General features: G+C 34.3%; 1 protein-coding gene across 1 annotated transcript; it reads right to left on the reverse strand.

Annotated features, from left to right (window-relative positions):
* Positions 1–3,283: 3,283 nt before the first annotated feature.
* On the reverse strand, positions 3,284–10,789 carry prph2la (peripherin 2-like a). Its single transcript, XM_056477208.1, has 3 exons — positions 10,209–10,789; positions 6,005–6,251; positions 3,284–3,556 (listed from the first exon to the last, which is right to left on the reverse strand). The coding sequence occupies exons 1-3, from the start codon at positions 10,787–10,789 to the stop codon at positions 3,284–3,286; spliced, it is 1,101 nt and encodes a 366-aa protein (XP_056333183.1).
* Positions 10,790–19,808: the final 9,019 nt, after the last annotated feature.

The raw sequence follows: 19,808 nt of genomic DNA on the forward strand, positions 1-19,808 counted from the left end.
ACTACTAAATATTTTTAAGTTGCACCAATGAGTTTAAATGTAACGCTACAGTCTACCTCAATATTTACAGCAGCCTCCTCCATGTATAACGGTAGAAAAGAGATGGCCGCGAGATTAGTTTACATAGAGGAGCTTGCGATCATAATGAAGAATGATCTTTCTCTACTCAGCCTTAATTTCCTCCCAAATCTCGCATTTTTTGAGGTTTATGAAAGAAAGGTTTAATTTTATTTCTTTATTGTTTGGTTTTAGGTGAATTCATCAATTAAAGTGAGAATGTCTTCATGACTGAGTTCTTCTCCCTACTCTTTTCTCTCTCTTGTGTAGGATATAAAAAAATTCAAGCTATAAGTCTTCATAACTTGTGTATTTCAGGTGCATTCACGACTGGCGATGCAGATGTGTGCGTCGTCTGTTATTATTGACTGATTGTATTTTAATGTGCTATGAAAACATCACTTATGATTTCATTTTCATAGGACAGTGATATATAGATGCATTTGTTGCAGAATTGTGAAGCAGTTTAACGATTTAAATGCTTGTTAATGCCAATGACATCATTCAATGCGACGATGCATGACTTTACGGAGAGCATACGACCTACTAACTACGGTTTGCCTTAAGAACAAGTGGTGCAACTGAAGTGAGAACAAATTTAGTTACAAACTAGCTAGTAGTTACTAAGCCCTAGGGTGGACCTTACGTTCTAGTTTAAATGGCACTTATTTCACCCCTTTGTTAAGATTCAAGTCTTTTGTGTCTCCAAAATATGTCTGTAAAGTTTCAGAGTGTGCCTCAATCTCCGCCTCGGCTGTGTCAGATAAACAGCACAGCGACAGACATGAAGGAAGCAGATCTCACATTACGTTTGTAAGAAATACTACAGTAAGAACTTTCCCAATGATTATTTGATGTATTTGTTGTGGAGTTGCAACGACGAGTCACACACAATGTCTTTACAAAGTTCACGCACGCACACAGACACACACACGGAACATTAGAACCACTTGAGTGTGAGTAAAAGGAGTAAACGGAACTATTCCTTTAATGAATTACAATACATGCAACCAATACAGTGAACCGTATTCTTAAAAATGTGTATGTAGTAATAAATAAATAATACATTTATTTCTATTCTTTATTTATTTTAAATATTTATATACTGCGTTATTATATTAATGTCAATCTTAGGTATGTGTGTGCATTTAAAACCTTGAAAAGTATATTAGTATACATAAGTACATGACAAATATACATCTTTGAAAACTCATGGTATCATGTTTTCACCAGTGATTACAATATCTGGCTTTAGGCAAGAGACCAAGGCTTGTTTTTGTACATGAAATGGGTAAACTGACTTCTTGTTTCCATGAAAATATTGCAAAAAACCTACAAGGTACAGTTTGTGCTTTAAATAAATCCAGTAGTACTCTTCAGTATTCCTACAATTTACTTTATATGAGCATTTATAAAAGGAATGAACTTTTGTATTCTTAGTAAGAGGCATTTAAAGACTTTAAAGGCTTCGTTATGCTTTGACTTGTTAATTACAACAGTACTTATCAGGCCTCAAGAGTGTATTGTAAAACCACTATTATTTAGCTGTAACCTATGCTATGATCAAAAATAATAACAATATAATTACAACTATATTTCCAAGATGGCAAGATGATTTCTGATTGGCTGTCGATAATTTTTAGCATTCATTAGCTGGGATATATTTGTAAAAAGATTCCTGGTATATAATAGTTATTTTAGGTTTATTTCATAATTATTTTTATAGGGTTTTCAAAAATGTAACCGTATAAAGCAGAATTGATTTTTCTAAAATAAGTGTAATACAGCTTTAATAAGAATAGAAGTCAAAATGTGATGTATACAGTTAGGTTGCTAGGTTAATGTTGATGTTACTGTCCACTCTCAAGATGAGATCCAAAGAGCTGTCACCATCAGTGAAGCAAGCCATCATTAGGCTGAAAAAAACAGAACAAACCCATCAGAGAGATAGCAAAAAATAATTTGCATGGCCAAAACAACTTGAAAGAAAGAACGCACCATTAAGCTCAGCAACACTAAAAGACCCGGACTCATTGGACGGCGCTTCAAAGTGCAGATGGACAATGACCCAAAGCATGCAGCAATAGCAACCAAAGAGTTTTTGAAGCGAAATAAGAGGAATGTTATGCAATGGCCAAGTCAATGACCTGACCTGTCTATGCGTTCCAGATTTCAGGCTGTAATTTACTGCAAAGGATTTGCAACCAAGTATTAAAAAGTGAAAGTTTAATTTGTGATTATAGAGCTGCGCATCGTTGGATTTGCTCTTCAATATTTGGACTCTCAGTAGTGATTATTAAACCACACTGAACTGAGCTCAACTGAACTTAAACACTACAAACTGAATTACACTGTTCCTATTTACTATTTACTGTGACCTTTTATGTGAAGCTGCTTTGACACAATCTACATTGTATAATCGCTATACAAATAAAGGTGAATTGAATTGAATTATTATTCTGTCCCGTTTATTTTGGTTCCTTAACAAGTGGGAGGCACATTTGCAAACTGTTGTAATTCCTACATCGTTCCCCTGATTTGGGTGTTTGGATGCACTCTGCAGTTGAAGCACATTTTGTTCATTTCATTTTAAATCCATTGTGTTGGTGTATAGAGCCACAAATGTTAGAATTGTGTCGATGTGTAAATATTTATGGACCTAGCTGTATATACAGGATACACTCACATATTTATTCATAATTCATAATTGTGTATTCATTTGTATTGTCTGTAAATAAATATATTACATTGTAAGAACCCTAGACTTTTTAATTTAGTGCTGAGGAGATGTCAAATCTTGCTCTAATAAATCATATAATGGACAAATTATTTTTTTTTATCTTCTATATGATGGCACCTGGATTATTTTGTAAAAATTAGTGTATGAAAATATAAAGGCATACAAAATTGAGAATACAGTTTGCATAGAGTTGATAATTGAGGTACTGGAGTTAAGAGGTTAGGGGAACGTTCTAGAAATGTTCGCAAAGCATTAGAGCAACATTTAGCTAATGTTAGGGGATGTTAGAATAATGTTCCACAAATGAAAAACTAATATTCTACTTCAGGTTCTGTTTAGCCAAAATCAAACCTTAAAAAGAGTATTCTGGCAATCATAAACTAACGTTCCCTGAATGTTTTGGAAACTAAAAATGTGGCTTTTACAATGCTAACTTAATGTAAAACAGTCATTTAGTGTCAGATTCCAGTCCTTTCTCCAGAAGAATCATTCTGGGCGGTCTGCTGAATGAGGTTTTGGAGGCACATTGTCGGGCCCGTAGTGTGTTGTAGACGTTCTGTCAATGTTTGGATCTCCATTGCTGGCCGTGTTGATCTGATTGAATTTGCCGAGGTGTTTGATGATGTTGAAATTGGAGCGAGCGGTTTCTACAAAGCTGTTCTCCAGGAGCCACCCGTCAGACTCGCACTCTGGGTCCCCCTGACGCAGAACGTTCTCCAGAGACGTCTGAAGGTAACGCACTCCAGTCAGCACTGACAGCTGTCAAAGAACGAAGACATTTTTTATCGTGAGATTATTTTCTTATGTAAATGTCAAGTATGTCTCAGAGGTGGATCAAGAACTTTAATCCGGGATTGGAGTGAAATAAAGTCATGAAATGTCAAATGTAGCTATCTTAGCTGTATGTAATCAATTGAGAATATTATGAATAACAAAATAAATAGATAAATAAAAATAGATTTAATTTAAGTCACACTGTTAAAAAAATCTGGCATTGGTTTCTTTTTTTATGCTGAACGTAAAATAAGATATTTTGAAGAATGTTGGAAATCAGTAGCCATAGATTTCCATAGTATATATTTCTACTATGAATACTATGAATGTCAATGATTTCCTGTTACCAACATTTTTCTAAAACATTGTTTTAATCAAATGAACAAGTACTCTATCAACTCATATAACGTTATACTGACTTTTAGCATTAAACTATAGTAGTGCTAGACAACAGTTCAAAATCCAAAATAAAAGTCTGTTTTGACAATATATGGGTGTGTGCTATATACAGTATATTTGTTATGCACATGTGATACAAACACATACATAGAATCAAAATTGTACAAAACAATTTTATTACTTAGATATTTAAATGTATATAGAATTTGTTTCATAGACACGTATATTTTATATCTCATTTTCTCAAATATATGCATACCTGTGTGAATTATTTATTTATTATAATTTATTATTATTATAATAATTATGCAGTCCGCACAGTTTTATTTTGGATGTAATTAATCACGATTAACTTTTTAACCCATTACTACATTAACCCAGCACTACATTTATAAACGTATTGTATAACTTACAAATGAAAGTAAAATATGGTTAATGAGTTAAAGTACAACCCCAACAAAAACGCAAATAAAAAAAAATTGTGATTTCTGAATTTTCTTTGACTTGTATTTTATTGCAGACAATACAGCAAACAATATTTAATGTGTTCCTCATGAGTTTTTCTTCTTGAAAATAAACACATATTCCGATTTTGATTCTTGCAACACATTTCAAAAAAAGTTGGGACAGGAACAATTTGGGGCTAGTAATCAGGTAATTGAATAAATTATGTAATTTTAAACCGGTGATGTCAACAAGTGATTGTAATTGAGACTTTTCAAGAACATCTAGTCCAGGGATGTCAAACTCAATTCCTGGAGGGCCGCAGCCCTGCACAGTTTATTTCTAGCCCTGCTTCAACACACTTACCTGTAGGTTTCAAACAAGACTGAAAGACTTAATTAGTTTGATCAGCTGTGTGTAATTAGGGTTGGAACTAAACTGTGCAGGGCTGCGGCCCTCCAGGAATTGAGTTTGACATCCCTGGTCTAATCCCTTAGAAGCAAAGATGGGCCGAGGATCCCCAGTTTGCCAACAAATACGTGAGAAAATTCTTAAAGTGTTTAAAAAAATGTTCCTCCAAGAAAGACAGGAAGACATTTGGATATTCAAGGAATCTGGAGGAATTTCAATGTGTAAAGGACAAGGGCGCAAGTCTAAGCTGAACAACCATGATCTCTGATCCCTCAGGCAGCACTGCATCAAGAATCGTCATTCATATATAAGTGATATCCCCACATGGGCTCAGGACTACTTTGGTAATACGTAGTTACAGCAACAAATGCCAGTGAAAACTGTACTGTGAGAAAATGAAGCCCTATATTAACAGTGTCCAGAAGTGCTGTCGACTTATCTGGGCTTGGAGGCATCTGGGATGGACCATCACACAGTGAAAACGTGTACTGTGTTCAGATGAATCAGTATTCAGGTACTTGTTGGGAGAAATGGACGCCGTGTGCTCCGGACAAAAGATGAAAAGGATTATCCAGATTGTTACCAGCAACAAGTGGAAATGTCAGGGTCTGTCATGGTATGGCGTTAAGTCAGTGCCCCTGGTAACTTGCACTTCTGTGATGGCTCCATTACTGTTGAAAAGGACTTAGAAAACCACATTCTGCACACACTACAAAGTCCTGGCTGTGGAGGAAGAGGATACAGGTACTTGACTGGCCTACCGACCTGTCTCCAATAGAGAATGTGTGGCATACTTTAAAGCGTAAAATGTGACAATGAAAACTCCAAACTTTTGCCCACCTTAAGACTTGTTTGTAGGAGGAATGGGAAATTAAACCTAAAACATTTTATCACTTGGTGTCTGCATTCCCTAAGTGTTGAGGAAAGGAAAGGCAATTCCAATTACAAAGTGGTCAATGTTTTACAATTTACAACTTTTTTTTTTCAATACGTGGTTATTTTGAAACAAAATATATAAAAATCATTAGGAACAGATTAAATAAGGCTTGTTGTATTGTCTGCAATGAAATACAAGTCAACGTAAATTTAGAAATTAGTATTTTCTTTTTTATATGTCTTTTGAAATATGCCTGCTGAATTATTTCCAAATCTATTGCCAAAACAATAAACCCAACCAACCTCAAAGAGCCAGATAATGAGAACCGTGAAGCCGATGGAGTGCATGATGTTGGTGTAATACTGTAGCAGAGCCTGCCGGCATCCCCTCATCCACAGGTTGAGCTCCTCCATCTGGTGGTCATAGTTAAAGTGAGCAGAGTTATTGCTGATTTGGTGCATAATGCACGGCCGAGGGGAGTTGACGTTGCAGCAGCTGAAGGGAACGCCATCCATTAAGTACTTGCCTTCCACATTGCTCCGAAGACGACTACAAAGAAAGTAAATGAAGTGTAATTGTTACATTTTGTCAATTCTATTGTATTCAGTGGGATTTTGTCCACATGGTTCAGTATAAATGTACTAGTTTGCCATATAATGGTAGAATGAGTGTTCATGCTATTCAGTAGTGTGAAAATGTTTTTGTCCCATTACAGACTTCTTATTTTTTTGCATGTTTGTCACACTTTAATGTCTCAGATCATCAAACAAATTTAAACATTATTAAAAGATAACATGAAGCGCTGTCATCATGCAGTTTTTAGATAAAGGTTTTATAATTAAGGGATATGTGTAAAAAAGTGTTTGCCCTCTAAACATACTAACTTGTTGTGCCATCCTTCGCAGCAACAACTGCAATCAAGCGTTTTCGATAACTTGGAATGAGTCTCTTACAGCACTGTGAAGGAATTTTGGCCGATTCATCTTTGCAGAATTGTTGTAATTCAGCCACATTTGAGTGTTTTTGAGCATGAACCACCTTTTTAAGGTCATGCCACAGCATCTCAATTGGATTCAGGTCAGGACTTTGACTAGGCCAGTCCAAAGTGTTGATTGTGTTTTTCTTCAGCCATTCAGAAGTGGAGATGCTAGTGTGCTTAGGATCATTGTCCTGCTTCAGAATCCATATTCACTTCAGCTTAAGGTCAGATGGCTGAACATTCTGCTTAAGGAAATTTTGGTACACAGCAGAATTCATGGTTCTATTTATTAAAGCAAGTCTTCCAGGTCCTGAAGCAGCAAAACAGCCTCAGATCACACTACTACCACCACATTTTACTGTTGGTATGGTGTTCTTTTTCTGAAATGTGGTGTTACTTTTACGGTACACTACACACAAGTGTAACACACACCTTCCAAGAAGTTGAACTTTTGTCTTTTCAGGCCATAGAGTTTTTTCCCAAAAGTCTTGAGGATCATCAAGATGTTTTCTGGCAAAACTGAGATGAGCCTTTACTGTATGTTCTTTTTGGTCAGCAATTGTTTTCATCTTGGAACTCATTTTTGCCCAGTCTCTTTCTTATGGTGGAGTCATGAACACTTGCCTTAACTGAGGCAAGTGAGGTCTGCAGTTTTTTGGATGTTGTTGTGGGGTCTTTTGTGACCTTTTGGATGAGTTATCACTGCACTATTGAGGTAATTTTGATCGACCGACCACTCCTGGGAAGATTGTTTTTGCCATTTGTAGATAATGGCTCTTACTGTGGTTTGCTGCAGTCCTAAAGCTTTAGAAATGACTTTATAACATTTTCCAGACCGGTAGATCTTAATTATTTTCTTTCTCATTTGAAAGAATTTTTGTATTTCAGCATAATGTCAAGCAATTGGGAATTTTTTTGTCTACTTCACTTTCTAAAGCCTGATTTATACTTCTCTATCAAGCGCACGCATATGCATTGGCGCAAAAAATGTAACTACACGTCACAACAACATGTAGCGCAAGCTCAGTGATTGGTAGGCTTGGTAGCACTGACGAGTGTGGGTGGGACCGAGAGCTGCGTGAACCTGTTGGAGTGAGTGTTTACAAGTGTGGAGTCCCTTGAAGGAGCTCCAGATAGAAACTGTTGTTTTGTGTTTACGTAATGATTAAAGTTGTTGCACGTCCGCTGGTTCTCACCTCAAAATGAGCGAGTTTGAGCCACTTCTACATTAAGGTAGCATTCAGAAAAAACAAAACACCAGCGAAGGAACTCGACACAGAAGAACATAAAAGCCTACTGCCAGTACTGCCAGCGTTTCAGAAGTGTTATTGCAGAGCAACACAAACAGCGCACAGAAGTATAAATGCACGGCAACACGCAAGGCATGCGCCATGGGTCACGCCGATCACTCGACACAGAAGTATAAACCAGGCTTCAGGCAGGTCTTATTTAATTGATTTCTTGATTGTGAACAGATGTGGCAGTAATCAGGCCTGGGTGTGGCTTGAAGAATTGAACTCAGGTGTGATAAAAGTTAAGTTTTAACAGTAGGGGCAAACCCTTTTCACACAGGGCTTTGCAGTTTAGTATTTTGTTTCCCCTTACTAATAAAAAACCTTTAAAATGTAAAACCTGCATGATGTGTTATCTTTGACTAATATTTACATTTGTTTGATGAGCTGAAACATTAAAATGTGACAAACATGCAAAAAAAATAAGAAATGAGTAAGGGGCAAACATTTTTTCACACTATTGGATATGTACATGTAAGAGTAGCCTTTTTTTCTTACAAAGGAGACAAATCTAAAACCTTTATATTTTTTTCTTTTTTTCAGCAATTACAGCCTCAAGTCTTTTTGAATATGATGCCACAAGCTTGGCACACCTGTCTTTGGGTATTTCAGCCCATTCCTCTTTGCAGTACCTCTCAAGCTCTTTTAGGTTGGATGGGAAGCGACAGTGTACAGCCATTTTCAGATCTCTCCAGAGATGTTCAATAGGATTTAGCTCTGGGCTCTGGCTGGGCCACTCAAGGACATTAACTGAGTTGTTGTGAAGCCACTCCATTGATATTTTGGCACTATGCTTTGAGTCATTGTCCTGCTGCAAGATGAACCGTCGCCGCAGTCTGAGGTCAAGAGCACTCTGAAGCAGGTTTTCATTCAGGATGTCTCTGTACATTGCTGCATTCATCTTTCCCTCTATCCTGACTAGTCTTCCAGTTCCTGCTGCTGAAAAACATCCCCACAGCATGATGCTGCCACCACCGTGCTTCACTGTATGGATGGTATTAGCCTGGTGATGAGTGGTTCCTGGTTTTCTCCAAACGTAACGCCTGGCATTCACTCCAAAGTGTTCAATTTTAGTCTCATCAGACCAAAGAATTTAGTTTCTTATGGTCTGAGAGTCCTTCAGATGCCTTTTGGCAAATTCCATGTGGGGAGTGGCTTTTGTCTGGCCACTCTACCATACAGGCCAAATTGGTTGTCTTTCTGTAAGGTTCTCTCTCCACAGAAGAATGCTGGAGCTCAGACAGAGTGACCATCGAGTTTATGATCCCCTCCCTGACTAAGGCCCTTCTCCCCCGATCACTCAGCTTAGATAGCCGGCCAGCTCTAGGAAGAGTCCTGGTGGTTCCAAACATCTTCCACTTATGGATGATGGAGGCCACTGTGCTCATTGGAACTTTCAGAGCAGCAGAAATTTTCTGTAACCTTCCCCAGCCTTGTGCCTTGAGACAATCCTGTCTCGGAGGTCTACAGACAATTCCTTTGTCTTCATGCTTGGTTTGTGTTTTGACATGCACTTTCAACCCTGGGACCTTATATAAACAGGTGTATGCCTTTTCAAATCATGTCCAATCAACTGAATTTACCACACGTGAACTCCAATTAAGCTGCTGAAACATCTCAAGAATGATCAGTGGAAACAGAAATGTACCTGAGCTCAATTTAGAGCTTCGCGGCAAAGGCTGTGAATACTTATGTACATGTGACTTTCTTTTTTTTTAGTTTTTTGTGTTTTTAATAAATTTGCAAAAATTTCCAAAAATCTTTTTTTCACATTGTCATAGGCGGGTTTTGTGTGTAGAATTTTGAGGAAATAGTTGAATTTAATCCATTTTGGAATAAGGGTCTAACATTAAAAAAATGTGAAAAAAAGTGAAGCGCTGTGAATACTTTCCGGATGTGCTGTATGTATATACAGCTATGGATTTTACCTTCAAAAGAGGTACAACCCTAATTTTTAATTGAAACAAATAAAACATTTGTTTTTCTGGCCAATTATTACCATTTTATGATAGGAAATTGCTGTATAATGTTATAAAATGATATTCATTTAAAATTTGACTGAAATATCATCAGAAATTTGCTGAAAACAAATCAAATATAACCATTTTACTCAAACCTAACAAACATTTCTTAACAAATCCAGTAGAACCAGGAAAATGTAACATTTTCAAGGGGTCTCTTAATTTTTTTTCATAGCTTTATGATTTCATTTATTGTTTTAAAGTCCCAACTTACTCAACCACCTCTCGCTGCGACATGTCCAGGTATCGGTTGCTGACCCACTGGATCTGAAACCAGTCTCTGAATCCCTCATTCCCACAGCACTGGAACTGCATCTGCAGCAGGTCCACTGTGCGCTTCAAGAAGCAGCGTCCCGGTGTGTCTGTATCCTTGTAGTAGCGCATAGCATCACGCAACCCTAATGTTAGCGACTCCTCCAGCTGGCCGTGCATGCTATAGCACATCAGCGCACCCACCAACACGCTCAAAGTGAAGAAAAACATACAAATGATGTATGGCAGCATCACCAACTTCCAGTGCAGGAACTTGTTGGAGTCCACACAGTCATAGCAGATCTTTCCACCCAGAAAGTTAATCGCACAGGCTATAAGACCCACCGCAATCAGCATGTTTGGCACAGATTGAAGTTGACTCTCGGACATTAGATCCTGTCGCTTGTAGATTTCCACTTTCAGAAAGATGCCCAAGCTAAAGAGGATGATTCCCGTTACAACAGAAATCCAGTTGAGCACCCACAAGACCTGGGCTAGTCTGTCTCTTTTAGTTTTGGTGAATCTTACTGGCAATACTGCCATTTTTGACAATGTAGTACTTTTTCAAAGTTGCAGAAAATTACACTTGATATTGTACTAATAGGAATTCCAATTACTGTGTAAATAAGTCATTTTTAATGTAAGTCAATCAGAAGGTTTACAAGGTTGCTGGAAGATGACATGAATGGGCTAATGCTTTTTAGCAGTTAGCTTCATGTGCTAACTTAGTGAGATTCTGTCAATGGCAATGCCTTGATCCACAATTGCCAAATAACTTTGATGTAGCACATTCATTTAGATTGTGGGAAGAACTGGATATCAGATGTTTATAAAAAAATAAATGTCAAAGGGAAATGGATGCCGTATGTAAAATGAATCCATTTAATAGTTTGCTGGATTCTCAAATCTGTCAAATTGCTCGGAGATGCCATGCAAGGTCCTTTAGAAATGTAGTGAAACTGATTTTGTGAAATGTACACCTGGGAGAAAAAAAGAGAGAATAAAACAGTGTGTGTATTATTAGTAATTATTAATATAACTTTATTATGTAGTGATTTTGAAAGATTGTTTTCACAAAGATGTTAAATCTGAATGCGCTGAATAGACAGGCTTGTCTTAAGTCAAACATGGTCAGTGAGACGATCCCTATATAAGTGTAGTAATAAACAGCTTATTACTCACCCACTCATATTTATATAAACTTCAATGGCATCCTTCCGTCGTCCTGGTGATTTTTTCCCCCATCAAATGTCCTTGTGCCATGGCAGGATCGCAACTCTCTCTTGTTGGAAATAGGAGATGAGACTCTGATTGGTTTAATGCATGTTATGGCCAAAATACACCCACTACTCATTAAAAGAATAAGGGCAACATTTTAAGACCATGCTGATAGCAAACATGGTGTGCTGATAGTTTTTTTAAGGGTATGTAGTGATATTAAAGATTCACACAAAAATTAAAAATTTACTCACAACTAGAACCATCAAGATCTAAATGACTTTTCTTTTTTCTTCAATATTACATTCATTTAGGACACTCAATGTATCATCAGGAGTTTATATTCATACACTGTTAAAATGAAGCGTTATTTTACGGGTAATTTTCTGTATTCTTTTTTACATAATTTCCCAGTTTTTTCATTATACAGTGAAATACCTGTTGTTTTATAGATTTGTTCTGTAATAAAAAAATTCTAGCATTAAATTTACAAGTATTGCTTGCATTTTAGTATTACGTTCTTTTTCTGTTTTTTAAAGAAAATGTTCTGTATTTTCAGAGAGTAACACTTAATTTTACGTTAATATTAACAGATCATTCCTGTAAAAATATGGAAACAAAAATTCAGTCAAATTGTTTTTAGTGAAGATAGTAATCATATGAAGATTAACGTGAGGTTAATAATGTCAAATAATAGCCTATTGTTCGTAGGCTACATATAATGCATGCACTGTAAACATTAATAACCTGTAAAATTACAGTAATAATCTTTAAAATCACATTAATTAATTTGTGTAATTACATTAATAACCTGTAAAATTACAGTAATAATCTTTAAAGTCGCATTAATTAATTTGTGTAATTACATTAATAACCTGTAAAATTACAGTAATAATCTTTAAAGTCGCATTAATTAATTTGTGTAATTACATTAATAACCTGTAAAATTACAGTAATAATCTTTAAAGTCGCATTAATTAATTTGTGTAATTACATTAATAACCTGTAAAATTACAGTAATAATCTTTAAAGTCGCATTAATTAATTTTTGTAATTACATTAATAACCTGTAAAATTACAGTGATAATCTTTAAAGTCGCATTAATTAATTTGTGTAATTACATTAATAACCTGTAAAATTACAGTAATAATCTTTAAAGTCGCATTAATTAATTTTTTGTAATTACATTAATAACCTGTAAAATTACAGTAATAATCTTTAAAGTCGCATTAATTAATTTTCGTAATTACATTAATAACCTGTAAAATTACAGTAATAATCTTTAAAGTCGCATTAATTAATTTTTTGTAATTACATTAATAACCTGTAAAATTACAGTGATAATCTTTAAAGTCGCATTAATTAATTTTGTAATTACATTAATAACCTGTAAAATTACAGTAATAATCTTTAAAGTCGCATTAATTAATTTGTGTAATTACATTAATAACCTGTAAAATTACAGTAATAATCTTTAAAGTCGCATTAATTAATTTGTGTAATTACATTAATAACCTGTAAAATTACAGTAATAATCTTTAAAGTCGCATTCATTAATTTGTGTAATTACATTAATAACCTGTAAAATTACAGTAATAATCTTTAAAGTCGCATTCATTAATTTGTGTAATTACATTAATAACCTGTAAAATTACAGTAATAATCTTAAAGTCGCATTAATATAACTAATCTTTAAAGTCGCATTAATTTATTTGTGTGTAATTACATTAATAACCTGTAAAATTACAGTGATAATCTTTAAAGTCGCATTAATTAATTTTTTGTAATTACATTAATAACCTGTAAAATTACAGTGATAATCTTTAAAGTCGCATTAATTAATTTGTGTAATTACATTAATAACCTGTAAAATTACAGTAATAATCTTTAAAGTCGCATTAATTAATTTTTGTAATTACATTAATAACCTGTAAAATTACAGTAATAATCTTTAAAGTCGCATTAATTAATTTGTGTAATTACATTAATAACCTGTAAAATTACAGTAATAATCTTTAAAGTCACATTAATTAATTTGTGTAATTAATAACCTGTAAAATTACAGTAATAATCTTTAAAATCACATTAATTAATCTGTATAATTACAATAATAAATTATATATGTACAGTAATAATTTGTAAAATGACTGCAATAATCTGTATAATTGCAGAAATGATTAGTAAAATGGCAGTAATTACCTTTTTTCTTTTTTTACAGTTTAAATGCAAATTATCAACAGTAATTAACTGTAATTTAATGAATTTTGATCATTAAGTATGTTCTGTATTTTTACACTTTTTGAATGTAATTTTGTTAAATGGTTATTTTCTGTAATTTAACAAAATATCTCTGGAAGCCCTGCTGCCAGTCTTTTCTTTACAGATTTTTTACAGTGTACACCACAGTTTAAGAAGTTTATTTTTTATGTTTTACTGAAGAATAAATTCACCTGATTTCCTGAAGATGAGTAGAAGTTAAATGCACATATAAAAAATAAATAGCTGAAGTGCAAAGGGTTTTCTTTGTTTTGCTTTGTTTGTTGCATTTTTGCAGTACCCAACTAATTACAGTATCTTTCTTTAGACATGCACGTTTCAGCTAAGAATACTCTAGACATGACTGCTCAAAATAGCAGGCGAAGCTAAATGCGTTCACTTGAATGGACAGGCTTGTCCTAAGTCAAACATGGTCAGTGAGATGATCCCTATACAGTATAAGGGTAGTAATAAAGAGCTTATTACTCACCCATTAATTTTTATAAAACCTTCAATGGCATCTTTCCCTCGTCACGGTGATTTTTGTTTTCCATCAAATGTTCTTGGGTTTTGTGTAACAATTAGAATGCATTGTATGCTACTGAAAGCTGATGTGGTGTGTGTGTGAGTGTGTATGTGTGTATTAATGTCTGGCGAAGACTCAGCCCGGACCTCTCTAATTCCTTTTAATCAGTAATCAGCCCAGTTGGATTTGCTTGAGAACCTTCTGCCACCAGCACAAATCTCACTCACTACGATGTGTGAGTGTGTGTGTGTGTGTGAGAGAGAGAGAGAGAGAGAGTAAAAAAGCAAAGAAGGAAAAAGGAATCCTGTAGTCATTGATGTTTTGTCAGGTATTGGTCACAACACGTTACTATTTTCAAAAAATATATTCGGGACATTGGTGTCTATCGCCTCACAGCAAGAAAGTCGCTGGTTTGAGTCCCAGTTGGAATTTTGGTGTGGAGTTTGCATGTTCTCCCCAGGCTCATTCTGAAAACGTACCTCCACGGACGTTTCTGGAGACTGCGAAATACATCCCGGCGGCACGTTTCTCTGCAGTTTTTGTTTTCGCGAAACCGCCAGAGGGCGCTGTGTACACTTTTTGATATCTCAAATTTCCCTCGCGAGTGCCATTCGCGCCTGCTGTTCTTGAAATGCAGCCATAGGTACCTCCGCCTACGTAATTCACTGTCTCCAGAAATGTCCGCAAGGCTACATTTTCACAATGAGCCTGTGTTGCATGTTCGTGTGGGTTTCCTCCAGGTGCTCCGGTTTCCCCCACAGTCCAAAGACTTGCGGTATAGGTAACCATATTGGCTGTAGTGTATGTGTGAGCATGTGAGAGTGTATGGGTGTTTCCCAGTACTGGGTTGCAGCTAAAGGGGCATCCGCTGTGTAAAACATATGCTGGATAAGTTGGCGGTTCATACCTATTGTGGCGACCCCTGATTAATAAAGGGATTACGCTGAAGGAAAATGAATGAATATTCAAGTTATGTAAAATGGCTGAAACACACAAAGTAAAGCTTTCTGTGTTTAGCGTATATTTATATTCTAGTTTTACATGTGTTTTTCAGTTTCGCATAAATAGGTCAACACTCACAATTCCCTCTAAAGAATTACAAATTATGCTAGCCAGGGATGCGTTTCCGAAAACCATCGTAAGCCAACTCAGGTCACGTGTTCCGTCATTACAAACATAGCTCATTGATTTGGCGTTTCCCAAATCCATCGTTCCAATGAACATTCGCAAACTGCGTCGCAAACTTGTATGCTTGCAACTACACATCCGGAGCTGTAGTTAGAAACATAGTTCCTGGCTGTGTTCTATTCCCAGTTATCCCCCCTATGCCCTAACCATTTAGAACATTCTAACATTTAAACTTTGAATTATTTTTTTAAAAAAGCATTAAAGGGCACATAGGTTAGCCCTTTTTTCATATTTAATATAAGTCTTTTGTGTCCCCAGAATGTGTCTGTAAAGTTTCAGCTCAAAACACCCATCAAATTATTTATTATAGCTGTTTGAAGTGTCTATATTATAGCTGGAAAAAGTTTTTGCTGTTTTTTGTACTGGCCCTTTAAGGCTAGTCCTCCCCGCCCACCGTTCCCACGTGCCTGTCAGCAATTGCCGCCCTTGGCTGCCTCAGGAAGCAGATCTCACGTAACGTGTGTGAGAAATACTACAGTAAGAACTTTAACAATCAGTATTTGATGCATTTTTTGTGGCGTTGCAACAATGAGTCACACACAATGTCATTACAAAGTTCGCGCACACACACAGCGAGGACACAAACACATAGCGCAGCCACATACACATACACACACATAGCGCAGACATACACACACACACACATAGCGCAGCAGACACACACACACGCACACACACACACACACACACACACACACACACATAGCGCAGCAGACACACACACACACAGAGAGATCTCTATTTAAAAGCAGACCTATTATTTAAAAGCTATTATTATTGTTATTTAAATTATTTAAAAGCAGAATTTATGTTATGTCTCTAAAGAGAACCAAAAACATATGTTAATGCTTTTAATTTATAGTAGGTTATTTATTAAGTATCTGTACTCTATATGTTGGTTAGAAGATTTCTTTAGTGGTTTGAATGTGTCAAATTGTAAAAGTAGACTTTTTAAAAAAATAAATAAACAATATCCTACTTAGTAATAATAATAATCGTCATCATCATCATCATCATCATCATCATTATTATTAAAGTATGATTTTTTCAATTCCTAATAAATATATTTTTATTTCTCTTAATAAATAGCCTCAATATTTATTTATTTATATATGATATTAGAATATGTGTTAGCTTTTGTAAGTGATTTTATGTTTTAGAATAGAATATGAAATGTTCTTCATAATATTAATAAAAGGAATCATAGGCCCTAGAGGTGCCTAATTAATTTTAATTAATATGAAAAATAAGTGCATGTTTACCAAAACTAATATTGGATTTATATTTAAATGTGAAAGAAATTATGGGGTTCTTCTCTAAAGAAGTTGTTACCACCCCGCATCATTATGAATGTTTTACGTTATAACTAACGTGGTTCAAACAATGGATCTGTGACAGAGAAACTACGGGTTTTGGGATAACCTCATCACTACTGTACATCGTTCTTTTCCCAAACTATACATCGCACAATAGTTCACAGCGAGTTACGGCGTTGTTTGGAAAATGCACCCCAGGTCAGTAGATTGACAGTAGATGTCATTTAGTGAAGAAACACTACACACAATCCTAGTCCACCACTGTTGTTTTCGGTGTTAACTAACATGTATGTGTATGATTTCACTGCTTTCAAAAAGTCACGTACACTGTAAAAAACGCTGGGTTCCACACATATTATATTATATTATATTATATTATATTATATTATATTATATTATATTATATTATATTATATTATATTATATTATATTATATTATGTTATATTATATTATATTATATTATATTATATTATATTATATTATATTTTTATTTTGACCTTAAAGCAAGAACAATTATAAAGAATGCCAAAAAAAAGGACAAAAGACAGGAAAAAAAATTTTTAAACCCATTATTACAACAATTTCTCTAGTATTATACATGGGTCAACAATGTTACACATACAGTATGTATCTAGGCCAGTGGGTGTTATCCTTGACATTTGACAGATAATGAAAAAAGGGTTTCCAGGTTGCTTCAAAGCCAGCAATGCTATCAGATAGATTGTGTCTAAGTCTCTCCAAATGGAAAGTGCTCGAGAGTTCAGAAAGCCAGGATTTAAAAAGGGGTTTTGATGCATTTTTCCATAGACAAAAATAACTTTTTTAGGTACCACCATTCCATATTGCACAGCTTTTTTAATTTGATGACTGAACCCACAAAGTGAGTCAGACCAACCAAAAACAGCGATAGCTTGATCGGGGATGGTCACAAGAAAAAGCCTTAGAGTGAAGGCTGAAAATTTTGCTCCAAAACTCAAAAAGTTTTGGACTTGACCAAAAAAGATGTCCTAAGGAGCCTTCTGCTGGTGTAGTTGGTGTCTTGAGTTAATAGAACATGTATTTATGACCTTGATATACTTTTCCCAGTCCTCATCAGTAATTTAAATGCATAATATCCTATTCATTTTTGCAAATTTAAGTGGCTTGAATATAAAACAATTAAGTTGTCACAAAGATACGTGACATAGGTGAATCGGATAAACTAAATTGGCCATAGTTTATGCACGTGAATGAGTGTGGCGACCACTCTGGCGACCCCTGATTAATAAAGGGACTAAGCCAAAGGAAAATGAATGAAAAATAATAATAATAATAATAATAGTAATAATAATAATGATAATAATAATAGTAATAATAATAATAATAATAATAATAATAATAATAGTAATAATAATAATAATAATAATAATAATAATAATAATAATAATAATGATAATAATAGTAATAATAATAATAATAATAATAATAATAATAATAATAATAATATTAATAATAATAATGATAATAATAATGATGATAATAATAATAATAATAATGATGATAATAATAGTAATAATAATAATAGTAATAGTAATGATAATATTAATAATAATAATAATAATAATAATAATAATAATAATAATAATGATAATGATAATAATAATAATAATAATGATAATAATATTAGTAATAATAATATTAATAGTACTAGTAATGATAATATTAATAATAACAATAATAATAATAATAATAATAATAATAATAATAATAATAATATTAATAATAATAGTAATAGTAATGATAATATTATTATTAATAATAATAATAATAGTAATAGTAATGATAATATTAATAATATTAATAATGATAATGATAATAATAACAACAAATATTTAGAAGTGAAAATAAAAAAAGCAAAGCAACACAAAAGGCACAACAAAACAAAAATAAAACAAATCAAAACATAAGAAAATAAACAAACAAACAAAAAACAAATCTGAAACAAATATTTCTATTTCATAAGAAAAATATTTTAGGACTTAAAATGCATCATTTTATTAATTAACATATCCTTTTAAAAACCACCTCTAAACTCAAAGCTTGTTAGCTTTCTTTTATACTTTAGACTGTCTTTAAATGTCTGGCTACTACGTTTGTGTGTTTCGTGTATTACCACCCCATGCACTAACAGTCAATGAAACCCAAAGGATTATTCAGGCCTAAAGGGGATTGTGTCTAGCGAAAGCGCATATGAACCAGTCAGCAGATCTGAATGCAGGACACTGATAGACCACTAGATACTGAATGAAAGCTGCTTTATATGGTGAGAGTTGCTTGTCACATTAATTTTAGGAAGGATTGGCCGAAACCATTTATGGTGTGGATAAATAACTGTTTATAAAGTACTGACTTAAGCATATTAATTCATACAGTATTACACAGTTATATTTTACTTTTGATGAATGTGGTTCAGTCAAGGTCTACTTTTAAAGCCAAAATCCCAATTTCTCTGTACCTGACCTCTTTAGGCTTTCCATGTGAAAACACTTTGTCGGTTCTCTATAGAATATCAGTATGAGTCTGAACACAGAGGTCTTGCGGAATAAAGCATTAACAGACAACAATGTTAAGGTCCTCGTTTGCTGCTTGTAAGGCCTCTTTACTGCAGGTAAGGCTTATATGTTGTAAGGCAAGGCAAGTTTATTTATATAGCACATTTCATACACAGTGGCAATTCAAAGTGCTTTACATAAACAGGAATAAAAGAAACAATTATAAGAGAAATAAAAACAAACATAAAAATGGTAAGAATAAAAATAAAATAAAATAAAAGCTGATAAAATGTGTTATAAAAGAATTAAAAAGAAGAGAAAAACATAGTAGTTCGATCTGTCGGACGTAGCACAGTGCTCATTCAGTAAAGGCACAGCTAAACAGATGTGTTTTCAGTCTTGATTTGAATGTGCCTAATGTTGGAGCACATCTGATCATTTCTGGAAGCTGATTCCAGCAACGAGGGGCGTAGTAGCTAAAAGCCGATTCACCCTGCTTTGACTGAACTCTTGGAATTTCTAATC

This window comes from Danio aesculapii, chromosome 17 (genome assembly GCF_903798145.1).
Source record: "Danio aesculapii chromosome 17, fDanAes4.1, whole genome shotgun sequence".
Classification (NCBI taxonomy): Eukaryota; Metazoa; Chordata; class Actinopteri; order Cypriniformes; family Danionidae; genus Danio; species Danio aesculapii.

Bases quoted from the DNA above. Each gene is read 5' to 3' on its own strand.
- prph2la (XM_056477208.1), bottom strand. From the start codon at position 10,789: ATGGCAGTATTGCCAGTAAGATTCACCAAAACTAAAAGAGACAGACTA. The intron at 6,252-10,208 runs GTAAGTTGGGAC...CTTTCTTTGTAG, and splicing joins TCGCAGCGAGAGGTGGTTGA to TCGTCTTCGGAGCAATGTGG. The intron at 3,557-6,004 runs GTTGGTTGGGTT...GTTCTTTGACAG, and splicing joins TCATTATCTGGCTCTTTGAG to CTGTCAGTGCTGACTGGAGT.